General features: G+C 36.4%; 2 protein-coding genes across 3 annotated transcripts; both read right to left on the reverse strand.

Annotated features, from left to right (window-relative positions):
- Positions 1–1,766: 1,766 nt before the first annotated feature.
- Positions 1,767–10,101, reverse strand: abcg4b (ATP-binding cassette, sub-family G (WHITE), member 4b; the record flags this gene model as incomplete). Its single annotated transcript, XM_081370785.1, has 14 exons — positions 1,767–1,992; positions 2,079–2,197; positions 3,145–3,303; positions 3,469–3,569; positions 3,701–3,869; positions 4,206–4,304; positions 4,505–4,647; positions 5,010–5,124; positions 5,216–5,339; positions 6,464–6,609; positions 6,702–6,752; positions 6,923–7,055; positions 7,210–7,327; positions 9,870–10,101. The coding sequence occupies 14 exons, from the start codon at positions 10,099–10,101 to the stop codon at positions 1,767–1,769; spliced, it is 1,935 nt and encodes a 644-aa protein (XP_081226911.1).
- Positions 10,102–13,104: 3,003 nt separating this feature from the next.
- Positions 13,105–20,900, reverse strand: hmbsb (hydroxymethylbilane synthase, b). 2 transcript variants are annotated; one of them, XM_081369874.1, is made up of 15 exons: positions 20,680–20,862; positions 20,257–20,319; positions 20,108–20,161; positions 19,613–19,685; positions 19,438–19,487; positions 19,246–19,301; positions 19,000–19,077; positions 18,681–18,758; positions 18,079–18,154; positions 17,829–17,942; positions 17,670–17,708; positions 17,447–17,566; positions 14,902–14,955; positions 14,728–14,814; positions 13,105–14,632 (listed from the first exon to the last, which is right to left on the reverse strand). In XM_081369874.1, exons 1-15 carry the CDS (start codon positions 20,701–20,703, stop codon positions 14,453–14,455), a joined length of 1,146 nt encoding a protein of 381 aa, XP_081226000.1. In that variant the 5' UTR covers positions 20,704–20,862; the 3' UTR covers positions 13,105–14,452. The 2 variants fall into 2 exon arrangements, with proteins under 2 accessions (XP_081226000.1, XP_081226001.1); XM_081369875.1 differs by lacking the exon at positions 20,257–20,319 and having other exon boundaries at positions 20,680–20,900.
- Positions 20,901–20,910: the final 10 nt, after the last annotated feature.

Here is a 20,910-nt window from a genome sequence, read left to right on the forward strand (position 1 = left end):
GGCGCGTTTCAGAAGCTTCCCAGAATATAGGCGCCTAGTCTATTTTTGACGGACGCGCGTCCAAGTCGCACCGGAAATACAAAATAAAAGTAAAAGAAAACATTGTCAAATTCAAAATAAACACTCTGTGCAAACTCCCAAACGTATTACACACCAATATCCTTGGTAGAAACCATAGACTGTATGGTAGAAATCCAAAAATCAAGAAAAAACACGTCGGACAGGCAAATCACGTGGTCTCGCGCATCCACTCGCTCCGCTTCTGAAATGCTCCCGGTGTGAGTTGGCACCGCGTGGAGGACGGAATAAAACCTTATCGCAGCCGTAATGCACCGCAGGCGTTTGCAGTGTAAATGAGGGGTAAACAAGGCTTCAGGCGCGGCTCGAGCCGCGCGGAAAACGCGTGCCTACTAGAAATAGAACCGACGCCTATTTTTCACGCGACACGCAAGCGTCTTGGAAGCGTTTCCAGGCAAAATTGAATAGGAAAAGATGTTTATATGACATTTTGACACGAATACATATTAATAAATGTCATTTTGATGTTTGAAAGTGTCTAGGGTTTGACATAAATGCAATTTAAAAAAATATTATCGATTTTCAAATACTGCACCTGTCAATACAGAACGAAATATTCTATAGTCTATATTGCCGTCAACACTGCCGACGTTGTCTTAGCTGCTATATATTTATGTTTAACATGAAGTATAGGCCTTCCACAACTCTCTCCCCATATGTCAAATATATCACCAATATGTCACCTAGCAGCAGCAGCGCCGCGTCAGACACGCTTCTGGTGTGCAAAGACATGGAAAACGCGATGCAGCCGCCACGCAGCTGACACGCAACAGAAACGCCACGCTCACGCCACGCATCCAGTGTGTCACCGGCCTTAGTGTACGCTGATTGGCCAAACGCACACGAAACACCAGCACCCGCCATTTTTAAAAGGGCTGTGTAAACACAGATTATAGCCCGTAGCCTCTATATTTACTCCACAAACTAACTCTACGAACATGGAAAACAGTGACAGATGGGTCTCTTAACCTTTAATAGTTAGTCCCTGGTCACTGTCGCCTGTCAATGACGTAATATCCGCGTTATCCCTGGTTTCCGCTCGTACTGCCATAGTAACTATGGCGACAGACATGGATAACTGCAGTCTGCATTACGTCTAGCGGCACGCTCACGCTGTTGTTGTTTCGTTCAAACATTATGGACCATGGCAATCAGACTTTGGGACAAAAGGAGAACTAAAACGAGAATCAATATCAGCGTGGCGTTTTCGAGATGCCAAGAGCTCCACGTCCGCGACTAACTTCGACTTGACAGAGACGCCACTCTTGCATGTACTTTATTAGACAGGTAACGTTAAGCAAATGTACGTTATTCTAATGTTGATCTAGTTTACTGCTAGTCTCATACAGCCAACAAACTAACACACAGAATAACATTATAACTTTCAACACACTCAAATGCAGTTCAGTGTGATGGTGTGTAGACCAAGTGAAACAGCGCTGCGTTACCTCAAAAGTTTAATTCGGCAAATAAACTGACCTGTGTGAGTAGTAATTCAGCACTTGCGGGTAGTTCGGTAAAAAAAAAAAAAAATACATATTGTAGCTTTAATCAAAATGAAAAACAAAACTAGAACACCAAAATGATCAACAAGTAAATCTGACCTTCCTGAGCAAGAGGATGACACCTTTGGAAATGGTTTATAGAGTAGCCTGAGCTGGAGACCATGAAAGGCCATGACTTGAAAATTATCGCTCTGATTTTATTTTGTACCGAAGAACCAAGTAAGTGGCGAGTCGCAGGATAAGGAAGAAAATACCCAGTACAATGAAGTCCATGTAGAGCTTGGCATCTTCTACATCCAACAACTGCAGAACTTCTTCAGGTCTTTGGAACTTGCAAACCCTTCCTGGACATTCAAGCTCAGTTCGGTTCATCCCATAAATGGACAAAATCACCCCCTCAAATCCATACCTATCATAAGCACAATCAAACAAACATGAAACTAAAATTTTGCATTGTGAAAGCAAACACATCTATTTAATATATAAATAGCATACCGGACATAGGACACATAAGAACTCCACTGTAAGTATTCTGGAATGGTGTCAAAGTTCACAAAGAAGCCTGAGAAAAGTAGGACTGGAATGGCTGTAACTGGACCAACAAAAGTGGCCACCTGTGAAGAAGATACACAATACAGTATGTACAGTATAAAAAAAGTCTATGCCAAGACAAGCTGAAAAGTTACACCATAACTAAAAGCAGGCATCCAGACTGAGCAAATGACTAGCCATTGGATCCTAAAATTAAACATTTAATTTAATATGAGTTTATTTGTATAGTGCTTTTCTCACAACAAATATTGTTTCAAAGCAGGTTTACAGAAAATGCTTGGTTCAATGTTACAATTTAGGAAGCAATCTGTTATCAGTCAGATGACTATCATAGTAATGGTCATATGGCAGTGACATATTATGAGCTTATCTTGTATTTGATAAAAACCTAAACTCACAGTCTTATTTTCAAACAGTTTTTCTTACATCATGTCTACACTGACATGACAGTTGTCGCGTCCCACTCCCAACGCAACAGCTTGAGGCTGTTTAAACTGGACATGACAAAGCGTCTGCTGCAAATCCATTTGCCTTCATGTCAGAGGTAGCGTGCACACTTGAAGTATGTCAGAAATAGAAAAGGGCATCAGTTTACCGTCAGGAATTTGTCATGTCACGTTAAGCCACATCCAGTTTAGACAGCATCACAATAAGAAAACGTTTTTTTTTAGCATTTATAATATGTTTCTTTAATTGCATTTTTTTAAGTGAACGCTTAGTGCAAAGTATACTTAATTTGATAGCGTGTACGAACACAAGTGGTCATCACATGCGCACCAAAAAGGTTTAATCTTTGACCAGTATCTGCGTTATTTTTCTCCAGAAGTTATGACCAATAAACTAGAGTTGCAGGCATCTCTTAAACTTTTATTCTCTTAATATAGAAGCAAAGTTTTCACGGCTATCCTGACATGATTTGAAATGTACTGTCGTAAGTGTTTTTGTCACAGTCTGGAGCCCTGAGAAATAAAAACATTTAGTTAGCAGTGACAGTAGCTGCAACATGTACCTGAAGGGATGTGGAGGCAGCACCAACCAGAAGCCCTAGAGACTGAGCTACTAAAGCTGTACAGATTGACAAAGCCAAAAACAGCAAGTAGCGGGTTGCCTCTGGAGGCTGTTCAGTCATCCAGTACACAATACTGCAGTACATGATGGGACAAATGACCTGAGAAAGAGTGGACTATATCAAATGTTGGTGTTATAAGTGTCCATGATTCTTTCGTCTTAGTTTCATTATATTAAACTTTCAGCAGCACTATCAAAATATGCTCAGCTTATATCAGGCATAAAATGGAGTCAGTAAGGCTTAGACAGGCAGACAGGCACCCACCTGGAATGGAATGTCAGCCATTGTCTTAGCCAGATAGTAAGCCTTCAGACTGTACCAGTAGTTTAGATGTTCTCTCAGAAAAACAGCCATCTCTAGAGGAACTGAAAACAGGGAATCTATCAGATCAAAACAACTTTCACTTCCCCTGCTGAATGTAGGGCATGAGTTAAGACCCAAAATTGTGGTACGTGTTGATAGTGAAACTGTGACATGGTTGCTTTTTCTAACTTACAGGTAAGAACTGTAGGCATCAGTGCTCCAAACATGATAAAGAGCATTGAGAAGAAGAGGAAACCAGTGTTGTTGAAGACTTTGCTGGCATCATTGCCAATATTGAGGTACAGCAGGCCTATCAACACTCCAATCGAGATGTGTGACATTAGCCGCAGATGTGTCAAAACCTAGAACAGGAACCAAACGCCATTATTAAACAGTTCTTCAAAAGTAAAATGCAATAGCTACAAATTTCAAAACTGAGTTAAGATATATATATATATATATATATATATATATATATATATATATATATATATATTAAAAAATGTTATCTAGTTTGTAAGACTGGTTTGGCTCAACTATGCTAAAGTGAACATTTATATTAGATATTTTTGTCACTTTCAGTGTTGGTAAAGTTACTTTGAAAGGCATCATATTGCATCATATTGGACACACCCTTAGGAAAGTTTAGGACTGACATACCAACTAAATGATGTAAATTAAATGAAACAACATTGTACCTGGTCTCTGCATATTGTAATAAATGTTCTTTTAAATAGAATGCAGAACTGAGTCAGAGAGCTTGTAGCAAAGGTATGGCTCTCAATGTGTCCTGAATCCTGTTAAAGCAAGTGTAGGAAACATTAAGAAGACAGTTATATCATATTAAACATATAGTATTTTGTTTATTTGAAAGATGTTTTTTGAACACAGTGGATCAGTTTGTCTAGCTTACATCCTGACCACAATATATGCAAGTAAGCATTACAGATGCTATTCACCGGAAGCAACGGGAGTTTGTGAAACTAGCATTACTCACTTTGACACATTTTGCAGCGCATGGGGTTACAGTGGTTTTGTCGATACAGTTGCACTTTTCCTCCAAAGCACACATGCCACCCTGAACAGCCTCAAACAACACAGGGTTCAAGTCACCATACTCTCCTGACGCTACCTCAATGACTACACACAAAACAGACAGACAGAAGCACAAAACAGAGGCATGATGCATATATATATATATTATTCGGTGCTCAGGAAATATGTATTATTATTAATGTTGAAAACTTAATCATGCTTAATAATGTACTGCTTACTATTGTATGTGGAAACCATGATACAACAAATGGTTTTATAAAGTTTACAGGAACAGAATTTATTTGACAGAAATTAAAAATAAATAAAAAATTGCTGTCACTTTGGATCAATTAAATGCATCCTTACTGAATGTATATATATACGTATACACACACACATATATGTATATATGCTTGTATATGTGAGTATGTAAGTATGAGTATTTATAAAACACATGGTCAACTCACTGAAATCTGCAGGATTGTGGTATGTTGGACAGTGAAGACCCAGTCCCTTCAAATAAGGGATGAGGTATGGGACACTTCCCTTATATATGCACTGGCCTTGGCTTAAAATATACAGCTGTGAAAGAGACACAGAATAAATCAAATGATGACTGAAGTGATCTGAAGACATTTCAGATTCCCAAAAAGATTTGCACATGCCTTTGTACCTTATCAAACATCTCGAAGAGTTTGGCACTGGGCTGATGAATAGTGCAAATGATGGTTCGCCCTCCTTGAGCCAGAGACTTCATTAAAGACACTACCTGGAAACTGGACGCACTATCCAAACCACTGAAATCAAAAAGCAAAATTTAACAAAAAAACAGTATGGTTATCCTTACTGAACAAAAACATATATGGGAATATACTGCAAAATATAATGCAGAATATATTACATAATACATATGGGAAACTTTTTTTCAATATACAGCAATATATGCATGACCATATATGGCTGTATATAAATACATATAACATATTTATAAATGAAGACAAAAATAGCATTATATGTAATATTCACAACGTTTTATCCTTCATTGTGTACATATATTGCACATACATGTTCCCACATGAATGTGAATGTATGTTCACACACATATATACATACACACATTCCCAGAATGAGCTACAACAGATTTCTAGTTGCCAGCATGCTTTGCTTCTGACTGTTAAAGGAGAGCAAATGTTAAAATGAATTATTATTTAATGTGTTTTGCTCAATATTAATATAGGGGGAGATCTGTCAGTGTTTTAAGTTGTATTATTTTGGAATTTAAAAGGTTTTCTGGTATGTCTGAGTTTTGGGGGTTACCATTGTGCTGAAGACGAGAGCCTACGGTGAGGTTGATGATTGGCCAAAAGTCATTAAGACTGTAATTACTATATAAAAAAATAAAAAAAATGGAAGTGCTCTCCACAGCACAGTGATAGTCCATTGGCAAATTACTTTTGTACATGCCAGTGTAATTGTGCTTTTGTTAACAAACTAGTAAATATAAAACATTTAGAATGTACATAAGAAATATATTACATTATATATTTCTTTATATATGTGTTTATGCTGCATGATTAAATATATCAGCAATATATTACACATGCAGTACCAGATCTGATCACATATACATCTATATATTATCAAGTGTATTACTGAATATAAAATTACATACATTATGATACATTAGTAAATATATTGTCACATATTTTTCAACATATGAAAAACTGCAATTCCTTATGTATTATTCAATATATAGTAATAACACAATATATTAATTTAAACAATTTAATAATATGTTGATCATTCATTTATAGGGAAATATATTTTCTTTTCATAAGGGTATATATAAAAATCCATGTCACAAGCACAAGCATATAAATAATGCTGTTTTATTTGTGTCTAAAGACTATAACATCATTACCTTGTGGGCTCATCAAAGAACATGACTGGGGGGTTGTTTACTAGCTCGAGGGCAATAGCTAACCTCTTAGACTGGCCCCCAGAGAGAGAGACAGTATGAGTGTGGACACACTCATGTAGTCCCAGGGCTGTCAGGATTTCTTTTATCTACATGCCAACATAAACACATGGAAAGTAGGTGAAATTTCACAGGGAAAAATACTGGAGCAAGTTTGAATGAGGTCATGAGCTTTACCTACCAGCTCTTTTTTCACCTCTGTGTTTTCATTAAGCTTCAGGTTGGCTGATACCTTAAAAACAGTGGAGAAATCATTTAGTTGAGTTCATTCATGTGTTTCCCTTTAGAAACAAAAATGTTTCTGCACATGAAAATCATTCTGAAGTGATTGTAATATGACCATTAGCATCAAACCAGCAGTAGGGGGCATCCTTTATCCCATCATTCTCCCTGCAGACTCACCATCATTGCTTCTTGAACGGTCAAGTGGGGAAGCAATTTGTCTTCCTGCATAATGTAACAGGACATTTTACGAAAGGTTCGGAGGTCTCGGAGCTTTCCATTTACCAGTATCTGTCCAGTCATCCCTGTTTCCCTTCAAAGCACAAGACAACCAGCAATGGGTATGTAAGCTTTCAAGATTTAATGTAATTTAAAATAATAATATAACATAATATGATCAATTAGAACAAATAGTTTTTGTAATATATTTTTTTTCCACATTACTTTTGCACTCAACGTAACCTCACCTGTACCCTGCCAGGATGTTCATCAAGGTAGACTTTCCAGCCCCAGAAGGACCCATAATGCCAATGAGTTCCCGACTACAGAACTTGCCCGATAGACACTTGAGCAAGGCCTTATAACCTACAGGGGGAAAAAAATGTATATGCTTGGGGTCATACGGTTGGTTCTCCTTTTGAACAAACGGTCAACTTGCAGTTAATCCCTTCAAATAAGAAGTATGGTTTAATCCATGAACCTCATGACTGTACTACATATTTTCTCCAAAGCTAAGAAACGTGAGAAAGTGAGTGATAAAGGTGATGAGAGAATCAGACTCCAAAACCTTTAAGTTCAGTGGCAAATTAAATCACTCTGGTCAAGTCTGGTCAAGTCTGAGAGAGAGGATACACTCCCAGGATTGTCAAACCCCTGACTTACTGTATTTCAAAGCAAGGCACCATAATTAGCAGTCTAACAGCCCAAAAACTCTGTTCTCACAGTCAAATCAAGGAAAGCCCTCTTATTTACCCTTTGACTTTATTCCCATACATGTCTGTTCACTGAATGTTTAGAAGTCATTTGATGCTGCCATATTTTCATCATTGGTGGAGCTCTTGCTTTAGGCCACAATGGAAGCATAGAGTGCAAATTACATTCCACACTTACATTCACATGTATCACCTCTAAAAATACATTTCATTCCGTATTTCTTTATCATAGTGCAGTCATATTGTGAATGCTTCATTCATCATGCATAAGAATAGTCAGGAAAATTACCAAGGAACAAGCATTAGGATGAAATCATCTTGATGACATCAGCAACTTCAGATTGAAAATGTTACTCCCCCTAGTGATGTCAGATGTGATGTCAGATGTGATGTCATCTAATTTAAACTACTTGATGGCACTGCAAAAATAAAAGTCTTGTTGGCCCATGAAGGCTGTAAAATAGTAGCATCTTCCACACTGGTATCTTTTCACCAATAAATCATAAAAGTAAAGAAATAACTCCTATCTTTGGGCCAGACTAGACAGTGCAGTGAGACAGCTTCATTAGATACAAACAGAAGTGATCAGAATAAGATACCAGCATTCATGAAGTTATACCTGCAAATCAAAAGATCTAAATGGAAAAGCAAGGCCCAGATCAGTCTTGTTAATTGTTCTAATGTGATTTTAATCTCCTCTGTATGCTAAACTGGTAAAATACGATTACTTACCGTATCCGCTTTGTAAAAGGACAAAAGCTGCTACCTATCTAGCCAAGACCAGAATGTGTTAATTTCCGATTTGACTACAACCAATATATAAATAGTCTGTTATTGCTAGTCTAGTAAGGCTCAATAAAAAAATAAATAAAGAATGGACTTCTCTGCTAATCTGATCTGGTCTATATTTCTGAGTTGGTCTGTGTTCATTTGTGCACAATTATTCAGGGACGACCTGGTTGGGGGTAACGCATTGCTACAAGTAATGTAAGTTAATCAGATTACTTTTTTCAAGTAACTAGTTAAGTAATGCATTACTTTTAAATTTACAACAAAATATCTGAGTTACTTTTTCAAATAAGTAACGCAAGTTACTTTGGCCCTGTTTACAAAATGCGTTTTGATCGATCGGAACGCAAGTAGATGAGGGAGACACAGTCTGTTCACTGAACGTTTTGAAGTCATTTGATGCTGCCATATTATCATCATTGGTGGAGCTCTTGCTTTAGTCCACAATGGAAGCAAAGGGAATGCAAATTACATTTAACACTTACATTCACATGTATTACCTTTACAAATACATTTCATTCTGTATTTCTTTATCATAGTGCAGACACATTATGCATGTTACATGTAACATGCATTAGAATAGTCAGGAGAATTATCAAGGAACAAGCATTAGGATGTCTGTCTAGTCCACTGATCTATATAATGACATATATTCTATATAGATCAGTGGTCTAGTCTCGTCTGGTTAGCGTGCTTCCCGTGTTTACGCATTAGGTCAGTAGGTGGAGGAAGGCAGTCTTTTGTGGCTGTCTGATCACATTCGAACACATGAGCATTTACACTACGAAAGCAATCTGGTTGAATGCGTTTTCGACTACCTCTGGTAGTGGCCAAAAGTGGACAAGCACAAAACCTTTTAGACCCCGTTTACACCTGTATTTACCGTCGTCCACTTGTGATCCAATCGACCAAAATGCATCTTAATGCCAGGTGTAAACAGGACCTTTGTTTTACCATTTATTGACTGACATTTCTTCTCTCCACAAGTACTAAGTAAGGTGCAGAGGCTTTGTGTGCGCTAGACTAAAGGTTACCATTTACTCACCTCACTTGCACAAAAACAGATTCAGTATTCCTCAAAAATGACAGTGAAACAGTGAAATGCAAACTCAGAATATTACGCAAACCAGCTATAATTAAATATGTTAAATAAAACAAACATCCTTTATGTATTTAATCTCACTTTAATCTCATCAGTCTTTGCTGCTAACCTTCGATGATCCAATTCAACCATGCTAATGTTTGTTTTTTGCTGAAGTAAGAGTGTTGAACTTTCTTCTCCTGTATCCTATTCTTCTGCAACCCAGAAAGGTTTGTTTGAGCTGCAGCCTCTACTGTACAGATGTGAACTTGCATTTTTTTTATATTTATGGTTACATTAATCAAAATGTGTATGCGCTCCTGACCTTTTTTCTTCCACCACGGCCCTTCTCTGATGGTGTAGGAGAGGTCACTGAACTCCAGGTCCACAGTAGTGCGTTTGGGCAGGTGAGAGAAGCGCTGTGCCTCTGTGATGTGGTTCTCCACCTTCTTCAGATGGGTTAGCAATGGAGCTTCCTGGGGCTGTGTTCCCCCATTACAAAGGCTGTCTTCCATTGTAATACTAACTGTCCCTGGATCAGACGTCTTCTCGGACATTCCAAAAGTCTAAAAGGGAGCAAAAATGCTTCAGTGGTGTGACTAGCCTACATGTCTAAAAAAACTATACGGTTACATTTTTACATTTAATTTCACTGTGACTTCTAGTCAACAAAGTACATGAGTCATCATAAAGTACATAACCATGCATTCAAAATGAGAAATCTCCAAGGGGAGCATCTTCCTATATTCTGCCCTTGAAACGCAAACCTTTTTACACTGTCTGCTCATTCAGGAATCAGGAGAGGCCCCAACTCTGTCAAAATGATCTGGTTTAGAATTTGGAGCTCTTGTAAAAGGCTAGGATTTGGTTTCCTCCAAGAGACTGCATTGTGCTGACACACTGAACTGACCGGCTAGATGTAAGTCCCTGGAGTTTGACAGCCAAAAGGAAGAGCGAAATCAGAGAATGTGAATAGCCAGGTCAGAGACAGACATCATTGGCTCAGTCCCACAGAGAGCACTAGGTAGGAGGGGATCGCTCGAGCATTCACATGAGACTTGGTAGATTGTGCCGTGCGGAGACAGCCTGTACAATGGAAATCTGGTTGGAATGTATTGTATCCATTGAAACATAATCAGAATTTTTCATAGACGTATGGGTAGAACAAATTATTGCCACTGTGATTTCTGCCCACTATTTGGTGAAATACTGTACATGTTCATTTACAAGCGTTAGATAACATTTGTAAATATGTCTTTCAATTTTATGAAGAGATATCTGAGAAAAGAAAGTTGGGGGGTCTCTGAAATTTAAAAAAAGGGGTCTCTGCAAATACTTAGATACAAATTGGAAATAAAATTTTAAATAAGAAGGGATTTGTTGGAAAACATGAAATGAATCATCTGAGCCCTAAAGTGTTAGAAAACAGCATTGTATTAATATGTTTCTGCAGTTTTAAGGGTAATAAGGTTGTTTTATTGGACACAAAAAAAAAGAAAAAGAAAAAATGAACAGGCCAACATAGAGAGTTAAGAGATTTGGCTTTGTGGTCTTTATGCTGTACAATAATCCACAAGGAAATTAATGAAATGTAAACCATGAGGTTATCAAACCCTCCTAAAATAACATATCACAGTATAGTATTACGATTAAAATATGTGATAAAAAATGAATTCCGTAAATAACATTTTAATACATTATTATTCAGACGTTGTGCTATTGTTCTCATGTCAGTCATAGATGATAAAACAAGTATTATAAAGTTATGCTCCTGCTGAGAATGAACTGCAATGTCTGGTAACAAATCAAGTGTTCAAAATTTAGGGGAGGGAAAAAACTTACCTTGGGGTACACTTGAGATAAGAGGAAATAAATTCGTTTAAGTCTTGAAATGCACGTCACTTTTTTCCTTTACAGTAAGTACCAGAAATAAGCCCTGCCACTTGTAATCCCGTACAGAACTGAATGAAAAACCGAGTCCTGACTCCGGAGGGAGTTTAGTGGGAGGTGTGACGCAAAACCTGGATGGAGAGGTTGCTCACTGTTGAGCCATGGGTGGAGTGTGAACTCCCCTCTTTAGATGTTATTTGGACGTAATGGGTGAATCTATAAGGTCCAACCACACTATCCCTACTAGAGGCCTGCACTCCCACTGGACCCAACGTACGTAACGGAGTGCGGCGCGGGACTAGATTTGATGGACGAGTGCGGGCGCGGGCTAAAAGTTTTAAACCAGAACATTCTCAGTAGTAGTAACTGAGTTAGGGTTAGCTTGCAGAGCTAGGGTCTAACTTGCAGAGAAAATCTAAATTTGCCGGAAATTGTCAGGGTTTTCCCAGGGCTAGGCCTGGCCGGTAATGCACTCATGTGTGTGCGCGGGTTGCGGGAGAATAAAACAATTCGCGTGACTCCCGCGAAAAATAAATGTCTATAAATAAAATATCTAAAAACCAATAAATTGTTATTCATCTGTTGCACAAAAGCAACAATAAAAACTAAAACTAAATATAAACGATTTACAGGCCAGAGTTTCAATTTCTAACATGTTTGCAGCGTTGAACAATGTAGCCAATCACAGACATGTGTTGATCTCTTGACCAATCAGATGCATTTAAGATAGAATCCCCTCACCGGTCAAAACTGACTTTTTGTTCAGTGCTGAATTCTGCATGCTGGTAAATGCTCTGATAATAACAAACAGAGGATGTAGATATGAAAACCCCGTCCCGCGCAGGTATCTAATCCCTACCCATAACTCTATCCCTCAACTCATGAGGTCAGGAGGTTCAGAGAGGGGGAGCTGGACGTAATTTGGCTCTGTCTGCAGTGAGCACCACTTGGCCTATGTAGACCTGCACGCTTATTGCGCGCTCACGTCACGTGCACTCTCTTCCATGGAAAACGACAAAAATACATAGGCCTACATAAATTGCTTTTACCTGTTTATTTATTTTTGATAATTGTGTAATAGTTTAAGATTTCTTATTTAGTTATATATATAATCATTATATATATATAATCATCGTGTAAAACTGTGTCACACAAATATGTGCGTGCTTTTAAAATACATGTTTGTTTATTAAAGCAGGAATGAGATTATAGACTTCTGTGGACAGTGTGGTATGTAATTTCCTGTTAAAATAAGTGGACGCTAAGGCAACATGCCACAGCTGGTTGCCAGAAGAAGCCACGCGCTAATAAAGCGAGTTCAACCCAACCACTCAATCTGAACGAGTCTAAGCTTGACATCTGACAGGCAGTCTTTCAGTTTAAATGTCAACTGGTACCTGGAATAGATGTATATATATGAAACATTACTCATGAAAAGTATGCATCTATAATAGTAGTCAACATTTGAAGTGGATCTAAACCTTTCATCAGTTGAATTTTGAACAATAGGCTACCCGTTCTTGTCTTAGGACAGCTTTGATGAACTTTTTTGATCCACTTCAAATGTTGACTACTGTAAATAAAAATTATATCTCAAATCTATTTTTGGATTCTAAGAGTTCAGAGCAGAGACAGTCCTGCTAATATAATAACCCGCAGCCATGACATGTCAGGTCTTGAGTAAAACTTTATTTTTATATTTACGAAGAAAAAGTAGTGGCATCTAGTGGTATCTTATGGTCTAATGCAGTCTGTAAAAAACAGCAAAGAAAGTCAAATACACATGATTGCATCTATATTGCTTGATTTATTTCGGACTAGCAAATAAAGTTAGTAAATCCAAACAACTCTTCTCTTATAAAGTTAGTAAAACCAAACAACTCTTCTCTTAAAATCAAACTATTGAAATATGGTGCTTCATGTGAATGTAGACGCCCCCTTTCAAAGTAATGGCAAACAATGATATCAAGTTATTCAGAGTTCAGTTTAACAGTACAGCACAGACTAAATGAAAGACTATAAAAAAATAAATGTATTTTATGGAATTCAACAGTTTCAGTACATTCTAAAAATCTTGCATATGCTCATATTAAATCAAGTTGGTATCAGTTAAACTAGCTCTTAAACATACAAAATAAAAATCAGTGTTTTAGAATATCTCAGCAAATTAATACTTGCTTAGTTTCATCATACATCATCATTCAATTCTAAGAACAAGATGATGTCCAGCAAATACATGTAGCCAAATAAATAAAGCAACAACCTCATATTTGAGAGGAATAAATGAAAAGGATGAGGCAGTGCATACAAACTTCACATCTCTATCAGACCATGAGCTCATAGTCACATACAAATTTCCAGGCACTGATGTTAGATAGATCTGACAAACAATTTAAATAGTTCAATGACAACATTCAAGGCATAAAATATTTGGGAATGAATGAAAACCTTTTTTTAATTAAATTTTCACACTAAATATGATCAAATGTCCCAATCATAAAAAAATCATTCTGTAGTGGTATATAGGTTATTATGTTGTATAACTTAACATGTGCACAGTCAGTAAAGATAAAATGTAGATGATACCTCAAGCAGCTTTTGGAAATGTACATCCCAGAATAATTCAAGTTTCAAAATAAGCATGTGTTTAGATAAAACGCACACCATCTTAAAAGGCAATATTGCGTATTCATGGCTTAATATGAGAACGAATATCATTTCTGTCTATTAGCTCCCTGTAATGCAACTGTTTTTCATAACGGAGTAATTCTGGCATTGTTATTCTGCATCATCCAAGTCTATTTAAAGTAGTAATGCAAATTGATCTTCGCTAAAAATCCTGTAAATACAACTCAAAGTTGCTTTTATTCCGTGAAAAATGAACTAATAACTTAATTACACACAAAATATAGAGGTAATCTATATAGGATGACCTTTAAACACTTGTTGACCTTTAAAAAAATACTTCTGGAAAAGGGGGTGGTTGGTCTTCAGCTATGCATATGGACTATTTTGTGCCTATTGCGCGTCATTAAGCTGTCTGGCAACAGTCAGTATCTCTTTGGCCCCTTTGCTGAGCAGCAGATTTCCAAGGTCCACTCCTAACTTCACTGCGGCATCCTGGGCTGCTCCTGGCACCTTTAAAGCAGTGATACCCACACGCTGGACCTTCTCATCAACCTTCTCCTGCTCCTCAGTCTGGGAATCATGAGGTTACACGCAAACGGATCAGTGTAAAATTCAAAACATTCAGAATATCGTAAATGATATCTATATTTTAGAGGATTAACAACCTGATTGTCTGAGCTGATGCTTGTCTGCATCGTCTCCTTCAGACTGTCTGAGCCATCAAGGCTGAATACTGCTCCGGTCATGTAGACCTGTGAAACGAACACAGATCTGTCATTCAGCTGAGAGACATTTTCTAGTTGAGTATAAAGTAAAATCAGCATGTAGCTCCTCACTACCTGTGAATTCTTCACTTCAGTGTAAACAGCAACTGGAACACTGCACCCCCCTTCCTATAAAAAAAAAAAGTAGTTAAAGGCACATGCATTTCTAAGTTCTTAGAAATGTATTATTTGTATTTGTAGTGGTTTTATATGGTTTTGAAAAACTTTTATACAATTTTCCAGAAAAGGTTTCTATTTAATGACTTCAAAGATGTCATATGGTGTAACCACCAAGTAAAAAGTAATGGTAACACTTTACAATAAGCTTCATTAGTTAACATTAGTTAATTTATTAACTACCGTAACATGAACTAACAATGAGCAATACATTTGTTACAGTATTTATTCATCTTTGTTAATGTTAGTTAAAAATACAGCTGTTCATTGTTTGTTCATGTTAGTTCACAGTGTATTAACTAATGTTAATAAATACAACCTTTGATTTGAATATTGTATTAGTAGTAAATGTTGGAATTAATATTAACTAAGATTAATAATTGCTGAAGTAGTATTGTTCATTTTTAGTTCATGTTAACTAAGGTAGTTAACTAATTAACCTTATTGTAAAGTGTTACCAAAGTAATATAACAAATTTTCATAACACAAAGATTTTAAATATATTTTTCAAGGTAAAAAAAGTATTTTTTACAAATGTCACACGTCACTACTGGTATTTCACCCAAAAATGAACGTTTTGTCATCTACTAATCATTTACTCACCCTCAAGTTGTTCCAAACCTGTATGAATTTCTTTCTTCTGCTGAACACAAAAGAAGATATTTTAAGAACGTCGGTAACCAAACAGTTGATTTCCATGGTATTTTTTTTTCTTTACTATGGATGTCAAAGGGGCCCATCAACTGTTTGGTAAACCTTAACTCTCTTTTGTGTTCAGCAGAAAAAAAGAAATTCATACAGGTTTGGAACAACTTGAAGGTGAGTAAATGATGACAGAATTTTCTTTTTTGGGTGAACTAAAAAAAGAACAGCAGCAGAACTGATATTTTTATATTTTATTGATTATATTTATTTTTATGTTATTTAAAGTATTTATGTAACTGATTGTTACATATACCTGCAACATTTCAGCAGTAAATTAATTATAAATGTTAGCTAGATTATATTCAATATCTGCCTGTATGTTTCGTGCTTCAGAATTTCCGTTAAGGGAACATAGAGAGCCTTGATGCTCCCTGGTTTTCACAGTGCATTGTGGCACTTTTTAGGGAGCTAACAATTTGCGATTGAGACAGCCCTTAAAATGGCCGACTCCCTGAACAGTGCCCTGACTACTGAACTAGGGAGCTGACTGAGACGCACATAGTGTAACAAAAGATTTCTATTCCTATTTCTATTCTTTTAATTTCTATTAATCAATGAATTCTGAAAATAAATGATCAACTATATCAAAAATGTAACAGTACAACCGTACAACAGAACAAAAATGTTTCTTGAGCAGCATTTGTGGTGGATTTTTAATAGATAAAATAGTAAACTGTATATTAAACTAACCACGTTTCTAACATCTAACCTTATTTCTCTTTTTAGGCCTAACATGATAACATTTTGAAACACGATGTACTAAAACGTTCTGTCCTGTGTTTTTGAATGCTGTATGTTGTGTTGCCATACCCCTTTGACTTTGGTTGTATGAGTGTAAAAATAACAAATATGGGAATTGAAGCTAGACTGATGACTAAATTTGAACCTTGTGATTAATGAAGTAATCATTAAAACAATGAAGTAATCATTAAAACAATGAAGTAATCATTAAAACAAAGTTTTCTTTACCTGGAAACAGAAGGGTTTGTCTATGAAAACCAATCAAATTGCGGGGAAGTTATGCAATGCAGCATGACATTTTTGCCTTGACAATCATTTTTATAGAAAAAGGAAGTATGGCAAAAATGTCATATTTTTGCCATACTTCCTTTTTCTATAAAAATGATTGTATTCGTGTTAACTGGAGGGATTCTCAATGGAATTTGTCTGAGATCATCCGGCCTGGCTTCTTCTTGGGGGAGATTCTCTGAGAACTGCTCGAGAGATCCTCCGGCCGTGATTAAAGCATTTAAAGGACATTTGCTGAGGTCTGTTTGTCGATAATTCCTGCGCAGGAAGTAAGCTAGTTACGGGAACAGGTATTAGCACCCAGCCGACGCCGATGTGTAGACGCGTTAGAGTATAAATATTATAGGCCCTGGTAGACTTAGGTCAGATGAGATAGGACTTAGTTTTAGGGAAAAATCTACAACACATTTTAGAAAGATTTCTGAAGGATCGTGTGACTGAAAACTGGAGAAATGATGCTGAAAATACAGCTTTATCAGAATAAAATACATTTCAAAATAAATTCAAATAGAAAACAGTTATTTTAAATTGTAATATTTCACAATATTACTGTTTTTACTAAATTTTTGATCAAATAAATGCAACCTTGATGAGTATAAGAGACTTAATCTTACCGACCCCAAACTTTTTAATTATAGTGTATTTATTTATCAATGATTAATTAATTTAAACAGGTGTGAGGGGTTTTACAGTGCAGCAGGATGCCTACCAGGTGTTTGAGGAACGCTCTCTCCGCGATGCAGCTCAACACAGTGTCCGAGTCATTTAATACTGACACCATTTCCAGGATGTCCCGGTCTCGAGCTCTCACCTCAACTGCGAGAGCGCCCTTTAACAGGACATTAAGAGCAGTCTGTAAGGGTCAGTGCGATAGACATACACTCACCGTTGTGCAGGAGATTTGCTCAACAGGGACACTGAATTTTACCCACCTGTCCAACGGCATACATGCAGTCCTCAGGCCCAAGGATCTGAAACAGGATGATACAAAATATATCAATATGCATTATAGGCTAATCAATGCAATAATCTTGAGTTGGCCTGGGGGAAGACATTGCAGTGCATTGTGGATCAAAGGAGGATAGAGGCACCTGGCTAATGCGGTTCTCCCAGCCCATTCTCCGAAGACCAGCCGCTGCTAAGACAATGGCAGAAAAGTCATCCTTTTCATCCAGCTTCTTCAGACGGGTGTTGAGATTACCTCTCTGAAACACGACTGTTAAGGCATAACCTCACACAAAACATCAAGTGCTTGGTAACACACTGAATTCCTTTTTTTTTTTGCATCTACAGAAAAAGTGAGAGAAAAACAAATGGTTGCTGCATTGCACTGAAAGATACAATGTCTTTAAACTCCAGGTGGGGAAACCTTCTCTTCAGCTGTGCAGCCCGGCGAAGAGAACTGGTACCTATAACACTTCAAATATAAAATGTAAATGTATGTATTTTTCAAGAAAACATGTATCCTGGAAATATATAATAATAATAATAATAAAAATAATAATAATAATATAAAAAAATATATAATAATAATACTAATACTAATAAATATTATATATATATATATATATATATATATATATATATATATATATATATATATTATATATATATATATATATATATATATATATATATATATATATATATGAAGAGTTCAGATGCAAAAGCCTCTAAGTGCCATCTGAAATTTTCTTCTAGAATGATCATTTTTATCAAGCTTGTATATTTAAGTTCAGTAAATTCACTTAAATGGCAATGGAAATTACCTATTAATTGTCATTTAAGTGAAATTACTGAACTTACATATATGAGCTTGATAAAAAATGATCATTCTAGAAGAAAATTTCAGATGGCATTTAGAGGCTTTTGAGTATTACTTTTTAAGTATTATTATTATACATTTAAAACATTTAATTCTGTGTATAGGCCACCGCTTTTACCTCTTGTTGACGAGAGCATCGAGACGCTTGCCTTTATTTTTGGGGTGCAAGACAACAGCATCATAGGGGTTTTCTCGTCTTTAAAGAGAGAGAAATGTCAAATCACAATGTTGGCTTCATAATTGAAAGGATTTGCAATAAGCAATACACTATACATCAGTATTTCCAATCACTTTAATAATTATTTATGAACATTTAGGCTGATGTTTGTGTACTGTGTAACATGACATGTCAGCTACTTTTAAGATAAAAGACTCTTCAAATGTGGAGGAACATATAAGCACTTCAGAAAACAGAGATACTATTGTGATTTCCTTACTTCAGCACGGCTCCTATAGTGAAGCCCACAGGAAGAACAGTAGGCAAGTCTTTCAAAGAGTGCACAACCAGGTCTACCCTATAGAGACACAAATATTACAACAGCATTATTCATACTGAAACATATGCAACAATGTACCAATACAAACCTCTGAACATCAAATGCACCAAAAGACCAAAGACCAAATCTGGATGTACTGCAAAGTATACATGAGTGATATAAAGAAGCAAAGACGGATGGACTCACTCATTTTTTTCCAAAGCATTCTCCAATTCCTTTGTGAAGAGACTCTTTTCACCTATCTTTAACAGAATTTGAACAATAATTAATTTCTCCAAAAACTTTAGAAATATTAACTTTTATAATACTAACTAATTAGGACAGCAACGGAACTCTAATATTTATTTTTTTAAATTTGGGATTTAGATTAGGACTTACTTTGGATAAAGCTGTGTCAAGTATTTTATCTCCAGTTGTTGACATAGCCACTGAAATAAAATAAAAAATTGTATGAGGTGGAAATCTGTTTAAGCAGGGTGAATATTAACTTTCGTCATACTTGGTAAACTCAATTACAGTGAACTGTTTTGCATATTACACAATCATCTCCTACCTATTTCGAAATTCACATCAGGATGTAACCCCTTGAGTTTCTCTACAATACTGTCTGTCTGAATCCGAGCCAGCTGAAAGAAATAAAAGTAACACAAAGGTTTAAAAGGTTCAACAATATTCCAGTTTCTTTACTAAAACTAAGCAATCTTATATCCACTGTGACAAAGACAGAAAGCTTATCAAACCCATCACAACCCCAGACACACCCAGACAAACTTACAAACCTAAATATTTTGTACTAAGTATTGATGAGGCAAAATCAATTATCAAAAATCTTTTATTCAGCAAGGACACATTAAATTGATCAAAACCGTCAGTAAAGACCTTTATAATGTTACAAAAGATTTCTATTTCAAATAAATGCTGTTCTTTTGAACTTTCAATTCAATAAAGAATCTTGACAAAAATGTATCACTGTTTCCACAAATATATTAAGTAGCATAGCTGTTTTCAACATTGATAATAATCAATGAGCATACATATATTAAATTACCTGGCTTTTTCTGGTGCCGACACGGATCACCCTGCTGACTCTGCCATCACCGTCCTGTAAAAGAATATTTCACACAAAAGTTAGAACCAATACAAACAGAGTACCAATACAAACAGCACAGGGTAACATTGATTTATTCATGTTCTGACCCTAATAAATGTATAAGGTCCATCTGCCATAGTTGAAGTGAGATGAGCTGGAGTCTTCAGATACTTCGAGTGTGAGAAAGCAATGTATAGTGAACATGAAGAAAGATAGCCCGAAACAAGAGGCACTACGCCCCAGGGTGGGTGGCTTCAGTAGATAAGACAATAATGCCTATTCATTGTGTCAGTTAATCACAAGGGAGGGGTAAATGACCAAGATGCCATTTTTAACATATTACACTAAAACTGTTTTGGGTTAATACGGTTCATGTGTAATTTCCTATACTTACTAGCCCTAAACCAAAATAACCTTAGCCATTATGCCATAATTGCAGACTAATATGTACGAATTAATTACTACTAATAATGAATAAATACGGTTAAAGTAGAGTTAATGAATTAGTTAGTGAATGAATGAAAACATACCTGGAGATTTGTCTTTCCCGACATTTTCTAAGATGATCCACGTGAATCAGTACTGATCTCGTTGAAACTGCTGTAATTTCTCATTCATGATTTTAAAAGCGAAAATATTTAAGTAGGACAAATGTCATTCCCAACTGTTACAGGTTGAACATTGCTTCCGTAATGTGCGTCATTTTGAATTCCAAAATAAAAGTAATTTCGCATGGACCTATCACAGCGACAATCGCTCAG

The sequence above is a fragment of the Scardinius erythrophthalmus genome (assembly GCF_964197995.2).
Source record: "Scardinius erythrophthalmus genome assembly, chromosome: 7".
NCBI classification, from domain to species: domain Eukaryota; kingdom Metazoa; phylum Chordata; class Actinopteri; order Cypriniformes; family Leuciscidae; genus Scardinius; species Scardinius erythrophthalmus.